We start from the raw sequence: 21,388 nt of genomic DNA on the forward strand, positions 1-21,388 counted from the left end.
CAAGTTCCTACTGTAACACCTGACGACCTGTAGGAGGGACACCCAATGTCACAATTACAAAGCTAGTGTTTCGTAAACACTCTCGGCTGAAGAACGAAAATGTAGGACTGTGAAACAAAAGTAAAGGGGTAAAATAAAAAAAATATTGAAACGTTTATTCTCGAATTACTGCGTAATTCTAATAAATGCATTATGCACTAAGTGCACCTATTGTGAACGTATCCTAGGTCACCTGCGGCAGCAGCTGCGGTAGCGAACCGGACGCCGGTATACTTTGGGACGACGAATCCGATGTCGACGTACCTGGTGGCGTTCGTAGTGTACCACGAGGAGACGTTCGGCGCGCTGGAGAGGAAAGCCACCGAGACCGAGGGTCCGATCCGCGTGTGGTCCAGGGCGGAGCTGGCTGCGCAGCGCGGGTTCGCGCTGGACGTGGCCGCCGCCTCGCTGGCCGCGTACGGCCGCCTCTTCCCGGACTACTTCCTGCACATGAACACCAAGATGGACCAGGTCGCCATTCCGGACTTCAGCGCCGGCGCCATGGAGAACTGGGGGCTCGTCACCTACAGGTAGGCCGGCTGCCGGCTCCGTGCCTGTGCATTTTAATTATACCACCAGAACTGGCTGCAGGTACGCGCTTTCTCGAGACACGTCGGGCTGGTCAGTATCCAGTATAATCACTGACCGCATTTGTGTCGATTGCTCGGTCCGAGTACATTGCCGAATACGAGGCAATCGGACACTTACGAGAAGAGGTCCCTGGCAGTGGAATTGACTTTTCGAAATCATCTATGTGGTGGTGTAGGTTTAGGCTCCAGGTATTACACCCTGAGGCAGTGGCCCGTAGTTTGCGAATAACGGACGAAAAAAAAAATTTCGAAATTTTGTTGGATGCTCTACTGCTTTAAAATAGTAGCGTTTCACCGAGTCGTTGCGTAGTGTAACGACTGCAGCACTAGCGCTATATTTTTAAATCGATATCGAAATGACTTTGATAATTATTATTATTCAGTTAATTGGTTTAATTGTATTTCCTTATTTCTATTCCATTGCTAAATCATTTAATCAGCATATTAACTTATTTAGTTGCTCTCATTTTTAATTCCCATCATTCTTTCTCCAGTGGGAATATCTGCGCATCTCAAGTTAAATATGTAAATATTTTTATTTATCTATTATAGTATTTAGATAAATAAATAAATAAAATAAAATAAACAGTATATAAACATTTGAAAATGTCAATCTACTGCCTGTAAAACAAAGAAGAAATAATCTATTTATCTGTGCAGTAGTGTGAAAACGTAATTTTCTTTATAACATGACATTTTCTTGGATGATAATGTCATACAACGATTTAAAACACAAATGCTTAATGTGCAATGGATAAAATAACGCACACGAAGAGTTAAATAAATGAAGGGATTATAAGTACAGCGAAATGCAAACAAAACGAGAAATATAAGTAATGAATGCAGCAACATGGACGAAAATATAGGATGATGAAACGGAAGAAACTAAATCGATGTTAATACAAGGCAATAATTAAAATCACATACACAAAGATCCCCACAGGCAATTAAAAATGAGAGCAACTGAAAAAATTAACATCGTGATTAAAATGATGTGACAAGGGGATAGAAATAAAATAATACGTTTATTCCAATTACCTAAATAGAAATAATTACTTAAGTCATTTCGATAAAGATTTAAAAATATAAAATTTGAAACCACCTAACGAGGTTCGGACCCACAAGCTCTCGGACACGATACGAGTACTACAATCATTACGCTAAGCAAACAACTTGTAACACTCTACTAGTTTAAAGCTCTACAACATGACGCAAAATTCCGAAATTTTTTTGCTCACATACTCGCAAACGATGACCCACGATGGTGAACGGTTGAACGGTGTAGTACGTGGTACCGTGACCTACACCACTGTTTAGATGGTCGCTCCCGCCACTGAGGACCTCTCGTTGTTAGTGTATCAACAGTAACCCTCACTCGCGAGGCGCTTTAGATTAGATTAGATTAGATTAGATTAATCCTAGTTCCTTGGATCATGAATACGATATTTCGTAATGATGTGGAACGAGTCGAATTTTCCAATACATGACATAATTAGGTTAATTTAACAACATACTTAAGTTAATATGACAACTTTATTCTTTTGTGTGTTTTTTTTTTAATATTTTTTTTTCTTAATTTATATCTAAAAATTCCTCTATGGAGTAGAAGGAGTTGTCATTCAGAAATTCTTTTAATTTCTTCTTAAATACTTGTTGGTTATCTGTCAGACTTTTGATACTATTTGGTAAGTGACCGAAGACTTTAGTGCCAGTATAATTCACCCCTTTCTGTGCCAAAGTTAGATTTAATCTTGAATAGTGAAGATCGTCCTTTCTCCTAGTATTGTAGTTATGCACACTGCTATTACTTTTGAATTGGGTTTGGTTGTTAATCACAAATTTCATAAGAGAGTATATATACTGAGAAGCTACTGTGAATATCCCTAGATCCTTAAATAAATGTCTGCAGGATGATCTTGGGTGGACTCCAGCTATTATTCTGATTACACGCTTTTGTGCAATAAATACTTTATTCCTCAGTGATGAATTACCCCAAAATATGATGCCATATGAAAGCAATGAGTGAAAATAGGCGTAGTAAGCTAATTTACTAAGATGTTTATCACCAAAATTTGCAATGACCCTTATTGCATAAGTAGCTGAACTCAAACGTTTCAGCAGATCATCAATGTGTTTCTTCCAGTTTAATCTCTCATCAATGGACATACCTAAAAATTTGGAATATTCTACCTTAGCTATATGCTTCTGATTAAGGTCTATATTTATTAATGGCGTCATACCATTCACTGTACGGAACTGTATGTACTGTGTCTTATCAAAATTCAGTGAGAGTCCGTTTACAAGGAACCACTTAGTAATTTTCTGAAAGACAGTATTGACAATTTCATCAGATAATTCTTGTTTCTCAGGTGTGATTACTATACTTGTATCATCAGCAAAGAGAACTAACTTTGCCTCTTCATGAATATAGAATGGCAAGTCATTAATATATAATAAGAACAATAAAGGACCCAAGACTGACCCTTGTGGAACCCCATTCTTGATAGTTCCCCAGTTTGAGGAATGTGCTGATCTTTGCATGTTACGAGAACTACTTATTTCAACTTTCTGCACTCTTCCAGTTAGCTTTAAGGACTCGATCTCCCGTGTGGAAAACGGTTTCATATGTGTGACGACTTGGCAGATAGTTAACGTGTTACTCCTTTACGGTTAAGACATAAAACCTTAATTATGTTTTAAGTTTGTCGGAAGTCCGTAAGTGCTCTCATTATCAAACAGTGGAAGAGTACAGTCTCGGTAATTTGTACTCAGTTTTAAGAAAAGCTCGTTTTTCGTTCATCGCAGTTTTTATGACATCGTGACTCCTGAAGTACAAGAGGGGGGTCAGGAGGCGGAAAAAACATGTGAACACCAAAAACACATTACTGTGCCCAGCTGGACATGAGAACAGCTTTCAGTCGTCCCTTAACAGATAAATACAGGTACCGTGTAGGGTCTTCATAGGAACCTCACACCACTCTCCTTGCGAAGCAGTGGCAATTTCAGGTGACCACGATGGACATGGGTGGCAACCGCGCACCCTTCTCACCAAAGTATACCACAAAGGCTCAGTAACGTCGAGATGTGGCCACTGCGGAGGCCAGGGTAGACGCTACGATTGATCCTCGTACTCAGTAAACGATGAGGCTCATGCGACCGGGGGCCGTGTCGTACCGTGGGACGGGCCTCAGCAGCCGAAATGCTCACACAGTCCTTTCGCAGTAGTGTGACTTTGCAGAGTGATCACACCGAACCCCCGCCTCGTTTCACTGCGGGACGCGACCTCGGCCAGCAGTCGGGGACGGTGTGAAACGAGACTCGCCCGACCACACGAGCGTCTTCCGCTGATATGTAGTTCAGGTTCTTTCGCTTGGACACCGCATTTTCCTGCTATGGGCAAAATTTTCATCACTGACGAGTCCAGCCCGACCTGCAGTTTGCTGCTTATGTATCTAAAATCGTTGCGTATTTTGCACTGACAGAATTCGTGAGTTCTGCAGTGATTTTTGCAGGTGTCGCCACAATCCTCCTCAGTGATCTTGCGTCACCACCACTCGGCACCCACTTCACCTGCGTTTTGTCATATCGGATGATGTTTTTCCACTTTCCCTGTTTGCGGTGTAAATCTTCGCTATCGTGCCTCGTGGAACACTAAACACGCCGCCTACCTTGGCTACGGAAGCACCCAACAATTCGCCCACGTTCGAATGCACTGAGCTCCAGCATAATGCACGCACAACTTCACGAACTGGGTACGTATTCCAATACGTCCCATGGTACACTCTATAAATAGCGCAACACACAAACTATCACAAAAACTGAAAAACATACCGATCAAAAATTATACATATGAAACAATATATTCTATAAAGAAACAGCATGATACTACAAGAAGAACTGAAAGGTAAAAATCTTCCCTAAGATGCTCAGTTCTTATCAGATGACATTACCAACCTCTACTGCCGGCGGGGGTGGCCATTCGGTTCTAGGTGCGACCGCCTGGAACCGCGCGACCGCTACGGTCTCAGGTTCGAATCCTGCCTCGGGCATGGATGTTTGTGATGTCCTTAGGTTAGTTAGGTTTAAGTAATTCGAAGTTCTAGCGGACTGGTGACATCAGAAGTTAAGCCCCATAGTGCTCAGAGCCATTTGAACCATTTTGAACCAACCTCTACTTAAACATATCCGTACAAGAAGCTGTAACAGTATTCCAAAAGAGCCTTATGAAACATAAGAAACTTTCATATACAGAGATCATTCAATTTATTGAACTAAACCAGCTAACTCTTAAGCTACAACTACTTACCTTTAATGGCAACATTTATAAGCAACCAGATTGCCTAGCAATAGGATCATGTAAATTAGGTATCGCAGCTGACGTAAACATAAGTCACTTGGAACAAAAGTTATTTAGCAGCCAAGAACCTTCCATAAAGAAAACTAAATTTTGTAGGAGATACGTAGATGACACACTACTGTTAGGGGATGTCAGAGACATAACAGACGTTCTAAACTGCTTCAGTGATCTACATGAGAAAATTGCATTTACAATGGAACATGAACGAGACAAAATCAACACTTAGCTGGACTTAAATATTACAAAAAACGACAACACACGCACATTTAAAATTTATAGGAAAAAGTAAAATGACCGACACCTCAATCCCTCCGACCTCATGCCACCCAGACATCCATAAACAGTGAGCATACAAATCAATGCCACACAGTGCAACTAAAATACCTATGAACTGAGAAAATATGCAACAAGAAATAAATGTAGTGAAACAGATCACAGTTGCCAACGATTATACTGCTTCCATGGTTGACGCAGTCCTATACAAAGTGAATAAAGACCTAAACACAAATTGCGCCACAGAAGAAAAAGACAAAAACAAATGTAGTATCCCATATATTGGCAATATATCACAGACTGTTGCTAATATTTTGAAAAATCACAAAGTAAAACTTTGGCTTTCTTTATCAAATAAACTACAACAAAAGCTATTAGATAATACACATAATAATTATGATACATACGCAGACTCTGGAATATACGAAGTAACATGCGAGGAATGCTTCATGTTCTACCTAGGACAAACAGGCCGAAATTTCAAAACCAGTCACACAGACCACATTAAAGCCAAAACACACAACACACATACATAATACAGGACACCCACTTGGAAAAGTATAGCAAAATATCAAATTACTCACCCGATAAATATGCTGGCTAAAATGGATTTGTTAGAAGAACTGGAAATACATTTACATTAAAGACAACATGTTAAACGAAAAACCTGAAAGTGAATCAGTAGATTTCTTCAGATTTTTTGACAATTATGCTAAATAAAAACAGCAACACAAAGAAATAAGCACCATTATAAAATAGATACAACGAAATTGTGATTCATGTTGTTAAAATAAATACCCTATACATAAAAGCATATTACAATCTGTGGAAGACCTCTAACATTATCTCTGTCGACTACATCTAAAAACCTCTTAACAATTCTTTGTTTATTTAGTTATTCTCGTAAGTTATGTGTGGTGTTTAACGTGTATGAGACTGCAAGAATGGGCCAGAAGGAAACTGTAAGTTCAAGTTCTTTCAATTTCGCAACTAACTACATATAAAAGTCGAAAACTGACTAAATAGTGCACGTGTTTTATATATTGCACTAAAATCAACAAACCAAAACAGAAAGAAAACATTACATAAAAATGGCACACTACAAAAAGAAAATACACTAGAAAATAGGAATCATTTCCCGAAACGCGTTGTGTACAATACGAATAAAAGAAAATCGTGGCAGATAGCAGAATATTTATTTATAAACAAACCTATTGTTTTCACGGTCGCAGACTTTTGCAAAACCGTTCGTAATGGTAAATTCAGATACACGAAGAGTGTTGTCACCAAGGCTGCACTTGAACATGGTAAGGTGCCGTTCGTGGTCGAGAACAACAACGCAACCTGCAAGCCAGGCCAGCGAGTGTAAGACGCTCGCATTTTTCACGGTTTTTCATTTTTTGTGGAACCCGTGACATGATTCGCACAATGATGTAATTTTGTTGATTCATTCATTGCTATACGTGGAGTATGTCTGCAAAATGTGTTGCGAATAGTTAGTAGTGAGGAAGTAATGAGTTAAAACGTCACGCCTGCTGCTGCAGTTTTACTAAATGAAGAGCGAGAACATAGTACCGTAACCAATAAACGCTTTACCTTTCATTGTTTTGTGGAGACCGTCGGCGAGGAAATGACTAGTAAAGCTTCGAAATTATGTTTTAAAGTTTGTTGGGAGTGGTTAAGTGCTCTCGTTGTGAAATACTGGCTGAATATAGAGCGGGTAATTGCAACCGCTTCTTCAAGACATACAAGCTATTTCTAACATATATATTTTTAATTACTGTACTGAACCCTCAACATGAGTTTATATCTGATTACGAGTAGATTACGAGAGGGTATTAAATATTTAAAGTGGGTAAATAACTGTACGAAATACTGAAAATCAAATTCTGGTTGCCGCTGGAAGTCGTTACTTCCACTGATTTTTTTCTTTTTTTCTGGGGGTGGGGTGGGGGAGGAGACGGGACCATTCTAACCCTCCACCCTATAATTACCGATACAAATTAGTTATTTAAATTCTGCCTCTGTTGATTTACAGGACATATACTTCAGCCTTCGTAACAGCAGACTGAGCAAAGAGGGTGGAAAGTTCAGAAATGTTGATTGATCAATGTAACTGGTACTTACGTCCTAAAATTCTTCTTCGTTATTCCACGTGGTTCACGTCTAGGGATCTTCTTTCTCGCTTTCCTGTAAAATACTGACAAATGATTTGCATTTGTTTGATCTTGCTGTATCAATTCTAATGAAAACAATGAACACATTTCAGCTTCCACTTTGTTGGTATATTCTTGAAATCATTTAATAAATTTGAAATAACACCTTTTCTTTGTGGTTCATTATTATACACAGATATTTTTGAGCATTGTTATTTAGATATAATGACTACGTTCGGCCGCCTTTGACGATATGCGGTCATACACAGTTTCTCGCGGCAAACTACAGCAACTAACATACTTTCGCCGGAGGGTCGAGTCCTCCCTCGGGCATAGGTGTGTGTGTTGTTCTTAGCATAAGTTAGTTTAAGTAGTGTGTAAGTCTAGGGACCGATGACCTCTGCGGTTTGATCCCATAGTAATTCACACATACACATTTGAACATACTTTACCCACTGATAACCCATTTTTGTTAAATACATAGATAACAACATATTGGTGAAAGATTATTAAATTTCTTCATGCTTACACACCTTTCTGACATTTACAGTCATCTAAATAATAAGCTAACTTTTTATCTAAGAAATGTTTACAAAATTTATGACAATTAAAAAAGGGTGTCGTAGAATACGTGATAAAACATCTTGTGTTGGAAATTACAGTTGGTACGTACACTGATGGCCCAAGACATTGATTAACAGCTTGTTTGTCCGTTTTTGGATTGAAATACATCACTGATCCTACATATCCGACAGTTTCTTGATAGGTTTGTTCAGGTATGTGGCTTTAGATGACATCGTACAGGTCATGTAATTCGGGTAAATAACGAGCCGCTGATATCCGTACGCGGTGATGGCGCCCTATAGCAGCCCAGATGGGTTCCATCGGATTTACAAAACTCAAACTTGGTTTCCGAGGCATCAACATCAGTCCACTCAAAGCATTGCAGCACGGTTCTGGCTCCGAGACGCGGACATTTATGCTGTTGAAAGATGACATCGCAGTCCGAGAAGACATCGAGCACGAAGGGAGGCAGGTGGTTCACAGCTGCCACTACATCCGCAGGCGCAGGAGAATGTCTCCCACAGCATAATATCGCTCCCCCCAGCCTGTGTCTGTGGCGCGCTGCACGTTCCGAGCCGCCGATGACGACCATCTACCGAGCGTAGCAAATGCGTGATTCACCCGAAGGACCGACACGTTTGCATCGGTCGAATCCCGACGGTTCCGTGCCCACTACTATCGTAACTGACGAGGTCGTCGGGTCAAAATGTGAACGCGTAGGGGTTGTGTGCTCCGGAGCTCCACGTTCGGCAACGTACGACGTGCGACGAACGGTGTGCTCCGAAACACTCTGGCGTGCACCGACATTGTGCTCTTTCGGCAGAGATGCCACAGGTCGCCTTCTATCCTACTTTACAGAGCAGACAAGTTCTGCGAAGAGTCGTGGACATGTTACCATTTAGCGCCTAGTGGTAGTTTCACTGTCCTACCTCTTTCCACAGATGCTCACAACTGTAGCCATTTTCGGGATACTCGTTTACAGGCTCTACCCTTTCTTGGATGTACCCCTTTGCAGCCCATATCTTGGCTAGGGTGATCCTCCGTATATGTATACCGCGTCACGTGTCCTCAACGCCACCAGGCAGCATCCAGTGTCCAGGTGGACAAGGGTCATAATGTTTTGGAACACGATGTATTCAGAGTAGTTTCATTACACCATTGTAGATGGAGCGGTGGTTTGTGCAGACGCGAAATGCAGTGCAGTGGAAATGTAAGGATCGCCATTTGGCTGAACACGACACGGCGAGTGTAGTCAGATGGGTAAGACAGGTGAGGGCGAGTGGTAGTGTCTCCAACAGACGGTCACCAGTCTGCTCGAGAAGAGTTCCACTTGTGTGAGAACCACGAACGAGTGCGCCTATTACACGAACACACACATCCTAGACGTTCAGCTCGGCGACGTGCACAAACTTTACAACAATCGCGCCGTTCATTGTGCCGCATATTGATTATATGAAGCTCGCCCATATAAACTACAGGTGGTTTAAGAATGAAGAGACAGCCTGGCCAAAACAGACTCGCTAGCTGCACTGCGATTTTTGCGACGATTATCCGAAAACCAATGTTCCTCCAATACGATTTGCTGTCCAGTGAAGTAAGCTTTTTCGTCACTGGATATGTTCAGAAGCAAAGCTTCGACAACGTCTGCGTGCGAAACCCGAGGCAAAGCCAAAAGCTGTTGCTGATCATTACTGAAAAATGTAGAATTTCCTCATTCCAGAATTGCACACAAGAGAACTTCTGAACAACATTCAGGTCCGCAGGAGAGTGCAACAGCTGAACATCAAACCAAAGTATGTACATATTCTATTAAATGTGTCCACACATTGTGAAATCCAGGAGCCGATTTGACGTGGCCACCCAGTTCCGCAGACTCAAGAGCTCCACATTACTTCCTTTGAGGCTGTGTGAAGCAAATAGTCTTTAGCCACTCGTTTTCTGACACTCGACTAACTGAAGACATCCACTGATCTCTGTATATATGAAAGGCAGCGTCCAGGCCGACCTGCTGACTGACTCAACATCGCACAGCCCAGACTGCTAAGAATAGATACTTGAAATTTGGAGGCGGTGTGGACCTTATATCTGAGGCACCGTTTAAGAAGTCCAAAATTCTAACCCGATATGGTGGAATAGGGGATGAAGGTCTTTTTGAAGCTAGACCTACGGAAATGGGTATTTGGTTCGCCGGTCAGGAATAAAGGTGTGTGCGTTTCAGCATTTTTGGAAATTAAACCCCGCGGGAATAAAACAGTGGGTGAAAGCTTTTTTTGAAACTATATCATTATTAAAGAACTGCTAAAGTATTTTTAAAGATACATCTATGAACAATGGTATTTGACTTCTCTGTTACAAGTAAAAAATGCGTGTTTCAGTGTTTCTGGAAATTCAGCCCCTAAGGGAGTGCAACAGAAGATAATAATTTTTTTTAAAAATTATTTCATTATATTAAAAAATACTTTAAAGCTAAATTTATGAAAATCTGTATTTCACTTCTCGGTTAGATATAAAACACATAATTGATTGGTGACTCCATGGCGTGTTGTGTGCACCACGACCAAATAGTGGATAGAATTGGAAGGAAAATCAGCACTGGCCGTATTTTGTTGTTTTGTTGTCAGCAAAATCGATTTTCGGTCACTTAGTGACCATCCTCAGTGCTAGAAGTTAAAAATTTTCACATAACGATCAGAGAGTATAAAAACGAAAATCACAACTACACCTGCGTATGAACAAAACAGTTGGTAGGAACATACCTGTAATATACAATTAAAATTGGTAGGCACTGGTATCAAGCTCTAACCACAAGCTTAGAGGGATCACATAAACTGAGGCCGCTGTTTACATGCACCTGTACAGCAGACCTCGGTGTGACAGGGCTTGGAATGCCCTCTATGTGACATGTGTCACGTGAAGACTTAATATTACTGGTTTTGCAAGATAGTAACACAAAATACCTCTTGTGCATTTGTGACTCATGAAGTAATTCAAATTTAAAATGTACCTAATAAGCATAGCAGACGAAGGGGAAAGGAAACATCTAAAATACAATGGCGTATTGTTTTTGAAAAAACCAACTTAGAAAACATAAAACAGATCGATAATAAGTTGTCAGAGTGCAGGACAAGTAAAAGAGAAAAAGAAAAGGAAAAAGAATAATATATGAATAACATGAAATGAGGTATAACACAGTTTTTTTTTAAAAACATAGTAGGCAACATCTGGCGTGGGAAGTTAGAAGTACAACGTTCGTGATTTACGTAAACTCTTACGTTAAGACTAAGGAGTCAAAATATAAAAATAGTAATAGTCCGAAAATGCCATTACGTAATAATTGAAATGCCGTGAAACACAATAATCATTACAAAAAGTTTTGAAGGTGTAGACAAACAATTTTGCTATCATATTTAACCGACATGATGATGTACATCTCGTTTGTCCCTTTGGACAAGCTAACATTATTATAACAATGGTTATACGCTTCCGCATAAGCACTGGGTCAGAACCCTTACAGACATGACATCAAAGATACCCGGTTGCTTAATGTAAAATATAGCACCCACAATTTGGCGAGGGAAGTTAGAAGTATATCGTTCTTGATTTACGTAAAACATTACGTTAAAACTGAGGAGTCAAATATGAAAGAAACAGTAATAGTACAAAAAATGCCACTAAGTAACAATTCAAATGCCATGAAACAATATTCATTACAACAACAACAAAGTTTTGAGGGTGTAGACTAACAATTTTGTTATCATATTTAACGATGCTATGATGTACAGATCATTCGTCCCATTTGGACAAGCTAACATTTTTTATAACACTGATTGTACGCTTCCACATCAGCACTGGGTCAGAATCCATAAATACATTCACAGGTTGACAAAACAGTGATAAAATCGCCAAGCAACCGGTTTTGAATACTAATGAAAATAATTTGATTTTACATAACTTATAGTAGCAGTGGTACCCATATGAAATAAAAGCTGACTTAAAAATACCTATAATTCTGCAGTGGAAGAGATGTGTTTCAAAGTAGCGGATATGAACAAGTGCTCGTGTCTCTTAAGGTGTGCATTTTAGAGCCCATATTTCACTGGACATTTTTCACTCGTCTGTCAAACTTTCTTCTGTGTAAAAATACCGTCAGATTTGAATCGTTAATAACTGCGAGACTAATAATACGTAGATAGTGGTTGAGCCGACAACCGACAGATCACGTCTCATTTCCTTTGCCTTCGATGTCATCCTATCAGAGTAGGCGCACGCGCGTGGTTGTTAGGAATTAGCATTGTTTAAAGTTACAAACTGGTGTGGCAGGCACCCGCGTTTGGCTAAGACGCAGGTTTGGCTATCATTCTGAAGAGCTGCTGGGACCCAATGCGAGACAATAATAATATTCGCCGGAATGTGAGTGAAAATAGGTATAAAACTGAAAATTTCAGAGTAATGAAAGATGTTGCCTCGTACGGCTCGCGAAAAAGCTCGGAATTATAGAGAATACGAGGCAGAGCAAAGCTCGTGTCGAAAGGGATCCAAACAGCCTAAAAGGTCCAGTTAATGCGAACGCAAGGGCAGCGTGGAAAAGGAAATGAAAAAACTGCGCGTAGCGATTACGTAGCTGGCTCATCAGACATACAGCGCCAGAAACAGTTCAAACTTGCGATTTATCTAGTCTGTGTAACGGCTTTATTAAATAAACAAACACTGTCTGGAAGAGCCGAGGTGACGGACAGGCTGGCGTGCTATCCTCAGCCCTGAGATACAGCTTATCTAGTCTGTGTAACGGTTTTATTAAATAAACGAACGCGGTCTGGAAGAGCCGAGGTGACGGACGGGCTGGCGTGCTATCGTCAGCCCTGAGATAGACCACGCTGCTCTCGCGGCCGATGTCAGCCGAGCAGCCGCTCACGAGGGCCGAGTGCGGCCCACATGTTGACCCGTCCGTATGCTAGCCATAATCTGGGTGATCTGACTGGAACGAGCGTTACCACTGCGGTAGGCCATTTATTAAAAAGATCGGTAATGAAATTACATACGAATACGAAGCACTTTTGACGATTTTACCCCGACGTTTTCACGAAAAATGTACGCTGTCGACGCGAACTGCTCACACAGAATTTGTGTTTCCTGTGTTGGTCAGTATTACCACGCCTCAAAATGTGCAGTAGCTTCTTTCAACAGACTTTATAAGAAATGTGGTGTAGTGCTGCAGAGTGGGCTGTACACCTTTCAGGTTGCTGAAACGTCGCAGGTCGTGTTCATTAATCGGTGTGCTCATACAGTATTCTGAAAAAATAACAGTCCTCTTTCTAGCAGCAGGTGAAAATATGGCGCTGTAAGCTGTCATAAGGTGAAATGTTTCCTGTTTTAGGGCCAGTATACATTTCTTTTTTGACGTGACTATCGTTGCGAAGCATAAAGATGGTTGAAGTTTTCCGTACGAAATGCAATGGCTGTTGAGAAGAAAGACCACGCACTGCTAGTGAAGTTGTTTAATCAGAACGGCAGCAATAGTAGCGCTACATTGGGGGAATATCGGTGACGCAAACAACTGCGAAGAGGCCCCGTGTCGGTAAAAGGGCAAAGAAATACGATCGAGAAATCTGAAGAAACAGAGGCCGGCGGAGCGAGCGCCGCTTCCAGTGGCAGCTGTCGGCCGAGTTGTAGCCGGCCGTGCGGCACGCGGCCAGTGCTCGGGCTGCGTGCCGGGAATGTCTCCCCTGCCGAACCATTCTACAGTGGTGTCCCCGGAAGATTCAGAATATGCACCAGACAAAGCCCCGTGCCAGGCTACAACAACGTGACTATCGCTTTCGTTTTTGGCACGCGTGGTTGGGAAATATGTTTTGGACAGACGAGGAACTTTTTACTCTGGACGGTATCGTGAATGTACTGAACTGTCGAATATGGGGTTCTACTCCACGACATGTGCAGAAACAGCCACTGCACTCAGTTTATGTGATCTTGTGCTGTGGTTTCACGAGCTCGTTCATTCTCAGTCCGTTTGTCTTCGAGGAGATGACACCTCGTACCCCTGTCGGGTGGACAGTGACATACGCACATCGTAAGGATCTCCTCGTGCAGCACAAGGTTCCAGCTTTGCAAGAACGCAACTGTGTCCACACCACTATTTTCGTGCCAGAGATGGCGACGCGCCACGTCACCCGCCAGATTTTCTTAAAGAGATTCTGTAATGAGCGCATCATCTCCAGGCAAGCTCCAGTCGTTTGGCCATCCAGATCCCCCGACGTAAGTCCGTGTCACTTCTGGTTGTGGAGATATCTGAAGGATCGTGCCTACCAGGGACGTATCTGGACTCTTTCCGAACTGAAGGCTAGCGTACAATGACACTCCGATTACACCGAACAAGTGTCGACCGTGGCAGCATGTCGCTGTGTGAGTAGACGGTACTGAACACTTGTTCTAACTTTTGCCGTAACCAACGTTATCGTATCGGATCGTTTCTCACCTATTCCTGTTCCCATATCCTGACTGTTTATGGCCCTATAATTTCACCTGGTGGCAGAAAGTGGTGCTACATTTTTTTAAGAACTCGCCGCAAGCGCACCGGTTAATGAATGTTTCTTCGATTTTTCAGCGTCATGTAACGTATACAACGTGATCTGCTTTACCCAGAAGACCGTCAGTTAAATTAAGACCACGATTTCGAGAAATGTGTTATAAGACAGATTCGTACTTCAGTATAGTGACCGACGACATTTAGAGCTAATATTGATGTAATTTGGACTGACTATTTACAGAAATAAGATGAATTACTGGAAAATATTAAATATAGGAGTTACTGTCCTGTTCGAGGTCCTTCGCGTGTGGGAAATCCCTTAAAATACGGCACCGTTGGCAATGCTGGCTCGATGTGAACGACACGTTTGTGCCCCTCCACCAGCAGGCACGTTCAGCTGCAGAGTGTACTTACAGGGAACGCGGGGTGCTGATCGACGAGGCCGAGAGCACGACCGAGTCCCGGCGCAGCGTCGTCACGACGGTGGCGCACGAGCTGGCGCACCAGTGGTTCGGGGACCTGGTGAGCCCCGACTTCTGGAACGTGCTGTGGCTCAACGAGGGCTTCGCCACCTACTGGGCCTACCACGCCGACCTGGTGAGTTCTCAGCGGGGCCAGCATCCGGCACACGCCGCTCTACCGATTATTCGCTCCATTTTGAACCGCACCCCTGTACTTTTTGAACATTTTTGAACACATTCTAAGTTGATTTACGAATGATTCGTAAGCTGATTTTTGAATCCGTGCATAGTGTAGGACTACGTGATGTTTCTGCCAGCGGAATATAGAAATAAAAAAATTTCCCACAGGCAAAAGCGGACGGTGCTATACGTGCTGAGCTGTATAAACCCGAACTGGTGAGTGGCAATTGCTGTTTGTTTGTGTGGTTAACTGGGTGAGCCAATGATCGGCGTTGTTATAATTACTAGCGAAATTCGTAGATGCAGACTACCAGAGTGGAAATAAACTACTAACGGGAATAACAGGTAAGAAAGATTACATATTAATGTCCTCGGTGCATCCGAGAAAATGACGTTTTGACAGAAAAGTATTGCCAGAACGCTACACCACAAAGAGCCAGTTGTACAGTCCCCGGTAGGAGCCGCTAAGTTCTATTCTTGGAATAACGCCGAAAACGAATTGTACGAACAAGTGATAACGTCTGACCGGAGGATAAACGCGGAGAATTAAACAGGGATAGTGAAGTTAACCGGAGAAAAAGTTTAGACCATGGGACGATAGTTACAGAGATAGTGCTGACAAGATTGTTCGTTAGAACAAGGAAAAAAAAGAAACGGGGACATCACACAAATTATATGCAAGAAAATGACGAATCCAATTTTATGTAGAAATTTCTTGCTACTATTTATCGATCTCGTGCTTGAGAAACTGCAGCGTATGAATGAAATGTGAAACTATTCCCTAACATAAAGCTTTTTGCTTTTAGTTCTCCTAATAGGCATTTAATGTTGGTACTGCGTGAATTATATTCTGTCGTCTGATCTATGTAAATGAGGTACATAAAAACGACCATTTGTGCCAAAACAGTCTCTTTTATTTGGCGTGTGTTACAGTTCCTTCAATAATACAAAGGCCTGTTTCGTTTTATGTAGCACACAGTGACAAAATAGACATAATCAGATCGAGAAACCAAACTAGTCTTAGTACTCTTCTTATTAACAGTTTTTTCAGTATTAGACAATGAAGATTTGATTTTTCGTGTAGCAAAACGATTGACGAATTTTGATGAAGTAATAGATTCTATCGCATAAAGGAAACCTGTAGTAAGATTAGAGAGAAAAAGTGATGGGACCTAAGAATTGAAAAAATCTGTACTGTCTTGCTTGTCTCTCGTATTTACTGTATTTATGTTTCCTCTATTTAAATTTATGTTACACAAAAGAGAAAGTTATTAGCTAATAGACAATTAAGAGTGCAAGTTTTATGAAGATTTCTTATTCTCCCGGGTACAAATAATCCTACCCTTTATTAACTGTGAGTTCCTTTTATAGTCTGTCTGTAAACTCAAGAGCGAGCAGTGCTTTTGGTGGGGGAAGTGACCTTTCCCAGAAGAACCCTGCCACTGGCCTACAGGGGCACCCAAAATCAGTTGCCCGTTACCTGCCTAGCGGTGTAGATCAGCGAGCAGTGATACACGTCGTTCTGTTCGTGGGATCTTAATTGCCAGTGTCAGACAGTTAATTTTGTATGCTTACTGATATACTTCGGTATCCGGAAGTGATGGATAATCGCCCTGCATTGCAATAAAATGTGCAGAATATGGAGAAGAGGAGGTATTTATGGAGTAACGAGCGTATTAAAGAGGCGGCACAACAGAACTATGGGCTAATATTACCACTCCCAATCAGAGGGCTGCAACTTATGCAAACGTCAGCCTCGCCACAATAGGACGCATAAGGAAGAAACGCGAAAACAAACCGCGTGGTTTACTGGAACCGCCACGAAGGAAAACTGATAATTTTGGGAGGAAACTCTTCGTTATAGGCAGTTTCACAAAATCGGTCATTCGACAAACGATGGAGGACTTTCACATAAACCAAAAAATAATGACGACATTATGGACATTACTTACTGCCGTAAAAAAAACTGTTTTCTTTGGGAGAAAGATGTTTTACGTAAGACACAGCGTAAAATGGGATTTACCTGGAAATTTCTAGCTTTTAATAGAAACATAAAGTAAGAACAAGGCTTAAATTCTACATATTGATTGCACCATACGGGGTTCGTTTTACGAATAGCAGTGGAGGGTACATACATTCACATGAACAGGCGTTCGGTTCTGTATTTGTAGCAGAATCCTGACTTCCGTTCCTACGTTAATATTACTTACTCTATAATGTTGTGTTTCGGAAGAAGCTATCGTGCTTTGGATTCGTTATGGTCTTAACGCATTTGTCTAAAAATAAACGCTGCCAGGACGTATCTGTACACGGCGTCGACAAAGATTTAAAACGCGCGCCGCGGCAGGACCGGTACTAAGTTGTGAAGCAGCCTGTAGAAGCGCCCTGTGACGTAGCTGGGTAGGCAGAGTGGGGACTCGCTCGCTCGCTCTTCAGTTTACCGACAGACTATAAGGGGGTAGGATGTAAAAAACCGGCCGACTGAGACCAGGAGAGGCACCGCAGGACATTTTAATTTCCACTGTGCTGAATACATGTTTGAATTCACAGAGAGAAATACAGTGAGGTGCGATAGAACAATCTGTGTGAAGAGGCGTGGCACGACGCTTTCGCAGACTTAAGACCAAGTAACATGACTTACAGTCTCTCCAATGTTTTAATAATGAAACTCTTCAGAAAGATGTGCGCTACAAAACGAACATATTTTTGAAAAATCGATTTTTTTAACTTTTGATGTGCTGTCTCAAATGTTCGAGCTGCCGGGGGAGGGGGGGGGGGGAGGAGGCACTGTCAAGTTTTTGCCCCGGCTCGGGGGGGAATATCGTTTGGATCCGAGGCCGACTTATCTTATACGTGATGACGTGATGGATGAAGAAATATAGATGTGCTGAAAAAGGAAAAAGAAAATAGTGGAAGGCAAAGTAAGTGGGAGGAAGAAAAATAGCGATTCAAGGGCACTAAAATAGGAGGGGCACAGGTTGTGGAGAAAATGTTTCTCAGTGGTGTACTTTGTGAAATTATAGACCGTGTATTTATACGAGGTTTTATTAGAAATAACCTGAGTTAATGCCCGACTATTTCTCCCCAAAGGAACTCGTTTTACTTCCAAACTGTGGAGAATGTGATTCATCCAAGTCCCTGAATTTTGTAAATGAAGCACAATTCTGTTACTAACCCTGTAAAAAATATAAGATTTGACTAGAGATATGTTCCCATATCCCTGTAATCATCAACAACCAAGTTATTATTCACGAAAGTGTGGTGACTTTATTCGAAGTACAAGGTATGCCAACTCACTCCGAAAATAACTCTGCACACCCGTTGATAACACTTCCCTCGAAAAGGCGTACAAAATACATGCAACTGCAGCGGCATTAATTTAAAAGAAAGAGATAGTTTAAGTAAAAGAAAAATACTTACAACTAATAGTGGATCAACAAAGTTACATTCACTACGTTTATCTGCGACCCATCTTCTAGAAGACGAAAACCGAATTCAGAAGCCGTTTTCCGTTGCCGTGTTTACACGTTAAGGCCTGAAGCGGATCTGCTAGCCCAGTCAAATACGGCGTCTGGAAATCAGCTGTTCCAGTTTCTGATTTAGTCAGCACAATCGCTATTTCTTTTCAGTTAAATAGTAGAAGTAGACAGCTTCATATTCTACTTCTCCTCCTCAGCGCAAAAAGTCACTCCGTCCATATCAGCCGAAATTTTTTCTAACAAGTCGTAACCTGTCAGACCAAGCACGTTTGAAAAACGGTTGTGCGTTTACATGATAACGAAAATCTGTTGTGGATGTGGAAAACCAGCAGCAACAAACGGCATTGCAGAATCGATTTTGGAGTGTTTACATAACTAATCACAGGTGGTACTGGGGAATTGGTTTACGAAATCCGGTTTTGAGAGCCCATGAAAACATAGTGACTGAAAGTTAATAGTTCATTTTAAGCATTTTATTTACGCAGCAAAAATGTCCGTTGATAGAGAGCCGTGGCGACGTGTTGAGATGGCGACTGTGGCTTGTAATGATGCAGACGAAGTTATCAAATCAGCCCCGTCTGTCGTAGTATGCTGGTGAAGTTTAACGGGCCACTGTTCGGACAGACGTAATTGTTGGTGATAAGCCACCGTTTTAACATGTACACGTTTATTACTTGTTATACACACCTAGTTATCATTTCAGCACTTTATACACTATTCGTGATAATTTCCGACTGCAATGTAAATGTTCGTCGCGTTTATATATGACTATCGGAATCGCATATTCACGGTCAGTGAAACTTTTTTGCGCCTAATCCACAACTGTAATTACGTTCACCGCGAGAGTTACGACTTCATATTCTCGGCAGTTCCGTAAGACAAATACAACAGTTTTACGGAGCCTTGGCTCTCGCCGTAGGCTAAATGTAGAAACGGTTACACTGACACGGTAGCAATGTCTACTCACGTAAGCATTGTCAGTACCAGTTGAGAAACAGTCCATTAAGCAATACATCGTGCGATCTTTCTACTCATAACGATCACTATAACTTTGCTCACGCACTGGGATGATAATCCCAATCGTCAGTTGTCAAGTTCCACGATTCACCTTCTCGGCAAGTTTTTGCATCTCAAATCAACACTCGCCATATTGTCACGTAAGCACTGACTGACTAATGTCGCTGCTCCACTGTTACTTTCGACATTACTCTCAGTTATTTCAGGCCTACGATTTACATAGCAGTTCTTCATACCGCAGTTAATGTTAGAAATACAGATGAGAAAAACAAAAGAATTTAAAAGAAAGAAAATGTCTATCCATTAGAGAAAAAGAAAGAAACTACAGTTACGTTTTAGCATTATTTATAAACACTGCTATGCTATACCGTGAAAGATACTTGGTCTAAGAAAGCGAAAGAAATGACACAAGAAAAGGGGAAAAAAATACTTATCACTAATAGCTATATCTTCACAAGGCGTATAAAAGGAAATAATTAGGCTTTTCAGACAGCTGGATTGAACAACACAAGGCCATATGCCCCTCCACTATCTGGTATGGAGATACTTGTAAATCGCTTCTAGATGGAGAAATTTCCATTATAGCATGCAAACCTGTGCAACGTAATTGGAAAGCATAACTAAAGACACGATTTCTCAGGCCTCAGTGAGCACTCTTAACATGATGTAGCAGGGTAGACACCGACTGGGTCACCTTTTTATGTTTATGCGGATTATCGGTTTCGACGTCTGTTAAACGTCATCTTGAGATCCACATGCAGCTACTGGAGACAGCAGTTGATCGGCAGGGTAAAAATTCATTATTCATTTAAAACAGTTCTAACTGACGCTTAGTCCGCCATCTCGTTCTGCCTCTCTCCGTCTTTCAGTTTTATGGCTTTGCATTAACTGGCAATGACACAACGGAAGTAGAATCGTAATATTGCTGCAAGTTACTTGTGACTTTGGGGTGTGTGTTGTTACATGTTATGCAATTATCATACAAAAAAAGAAATACTGTGATGTCTGCCTGTATCCCTTATTCTGCCGCCTGACAACCTGCAGCTGTGCCCGGACCTCCTCCCGCTTGGCGTAGCTCAGCAGCTCGACGTGCAGTGGACACAGCAAGTCTGCAACGCACGCTGCCACTGTAGCCGTCCGTAACTGTGGAAGTCTTGCCAGTGCAGGATTGTGTGCACGAACTGACCCATCGACGTTCAATGGGATTCTTGTCAGACCACCTAGGTGGCCAAATCATTCGCTGGAACTGTCCAGAATGTTCTTCAAACCAATGGCGGATATTTGTGGTCTGGTGAAATACTGTATTGTCATCCATAAAAATTCCATCATTGTTTGGTAATATGAAGTCCACAAATGGTCTCCAAGTAGTCGAACATAACATTTCCAGTCACTGATCGGTTTATCTGGACCGTAGGACTCGACGCGGCCCACACCTTTATTAATTCGCAACCAGCTGGCACAGTGCCTCGTTCACAACTTGGGTCGACGGCTTCGTGGGGTCTGCGCCACTCAACCCTACCGTCAGCTCTCACCAACGGAAATTGGGACTGATGTGAGCGGGCCACGGTTTTCCGGCCTTCTAGTGTCACGAAGCCAGGAGAGGCGTTCCAGGTGGCACAGTGCTGCTAGCAAAGGCACTCTCTTCAGTCGTGTGCGTGCTGCCACAGCCCACTGACGCCACATTTCGCCGCACTGCTCTAACGGATACGTTCGTGGTAAGTCCGAAATTGATTTCCCCGGATATTTCAC

The 21,388-nt window shown here is 42.0% G+C and overlaps 1 protein-coding gene across 1 annotated transcript in view; it reads left to right on the forward strand.

The window, feature by feature from the left end:
- Window positions 1-21,388, forward strand: part of LOC126101542 (aminopeptidase N-like) — a 145,947-nt gene that overhangs the window by 26,444 nt on the left and 98,115 nt on the right. The window contains exons 4-5 of the mRNA XM_049912181.1: window positions 228-569; window positions 14,919-15,099. Of these exons, the coding sequence (XP_049768138.1) occupies window positions 228-569; window positions 14,919-15,099 (523 nt within the window). The remainder of the gene's footprint in view (window positions 1-227; window positions 570-14,918; window positions 15,100-21,388) is intronic.

The sequence above is a fragment of the Schistocerca cancellata genome, chromosome 9 (assembly GCF_023864275.1).
Source record: "Schistocerca cancellata isolate TAMUIC-IGC-003103 chromosome 9, iqSchCanc2.1, whole genome shotgun sequence".
In the NCBI taxonomy this organism is placed as follows: domain Eukaryota; kingdom Metazoa; phylum Arthropoda; class Insecta; order Orthoptera; family Acrididae; genus Schistocerca; species Schistocerca cancellata.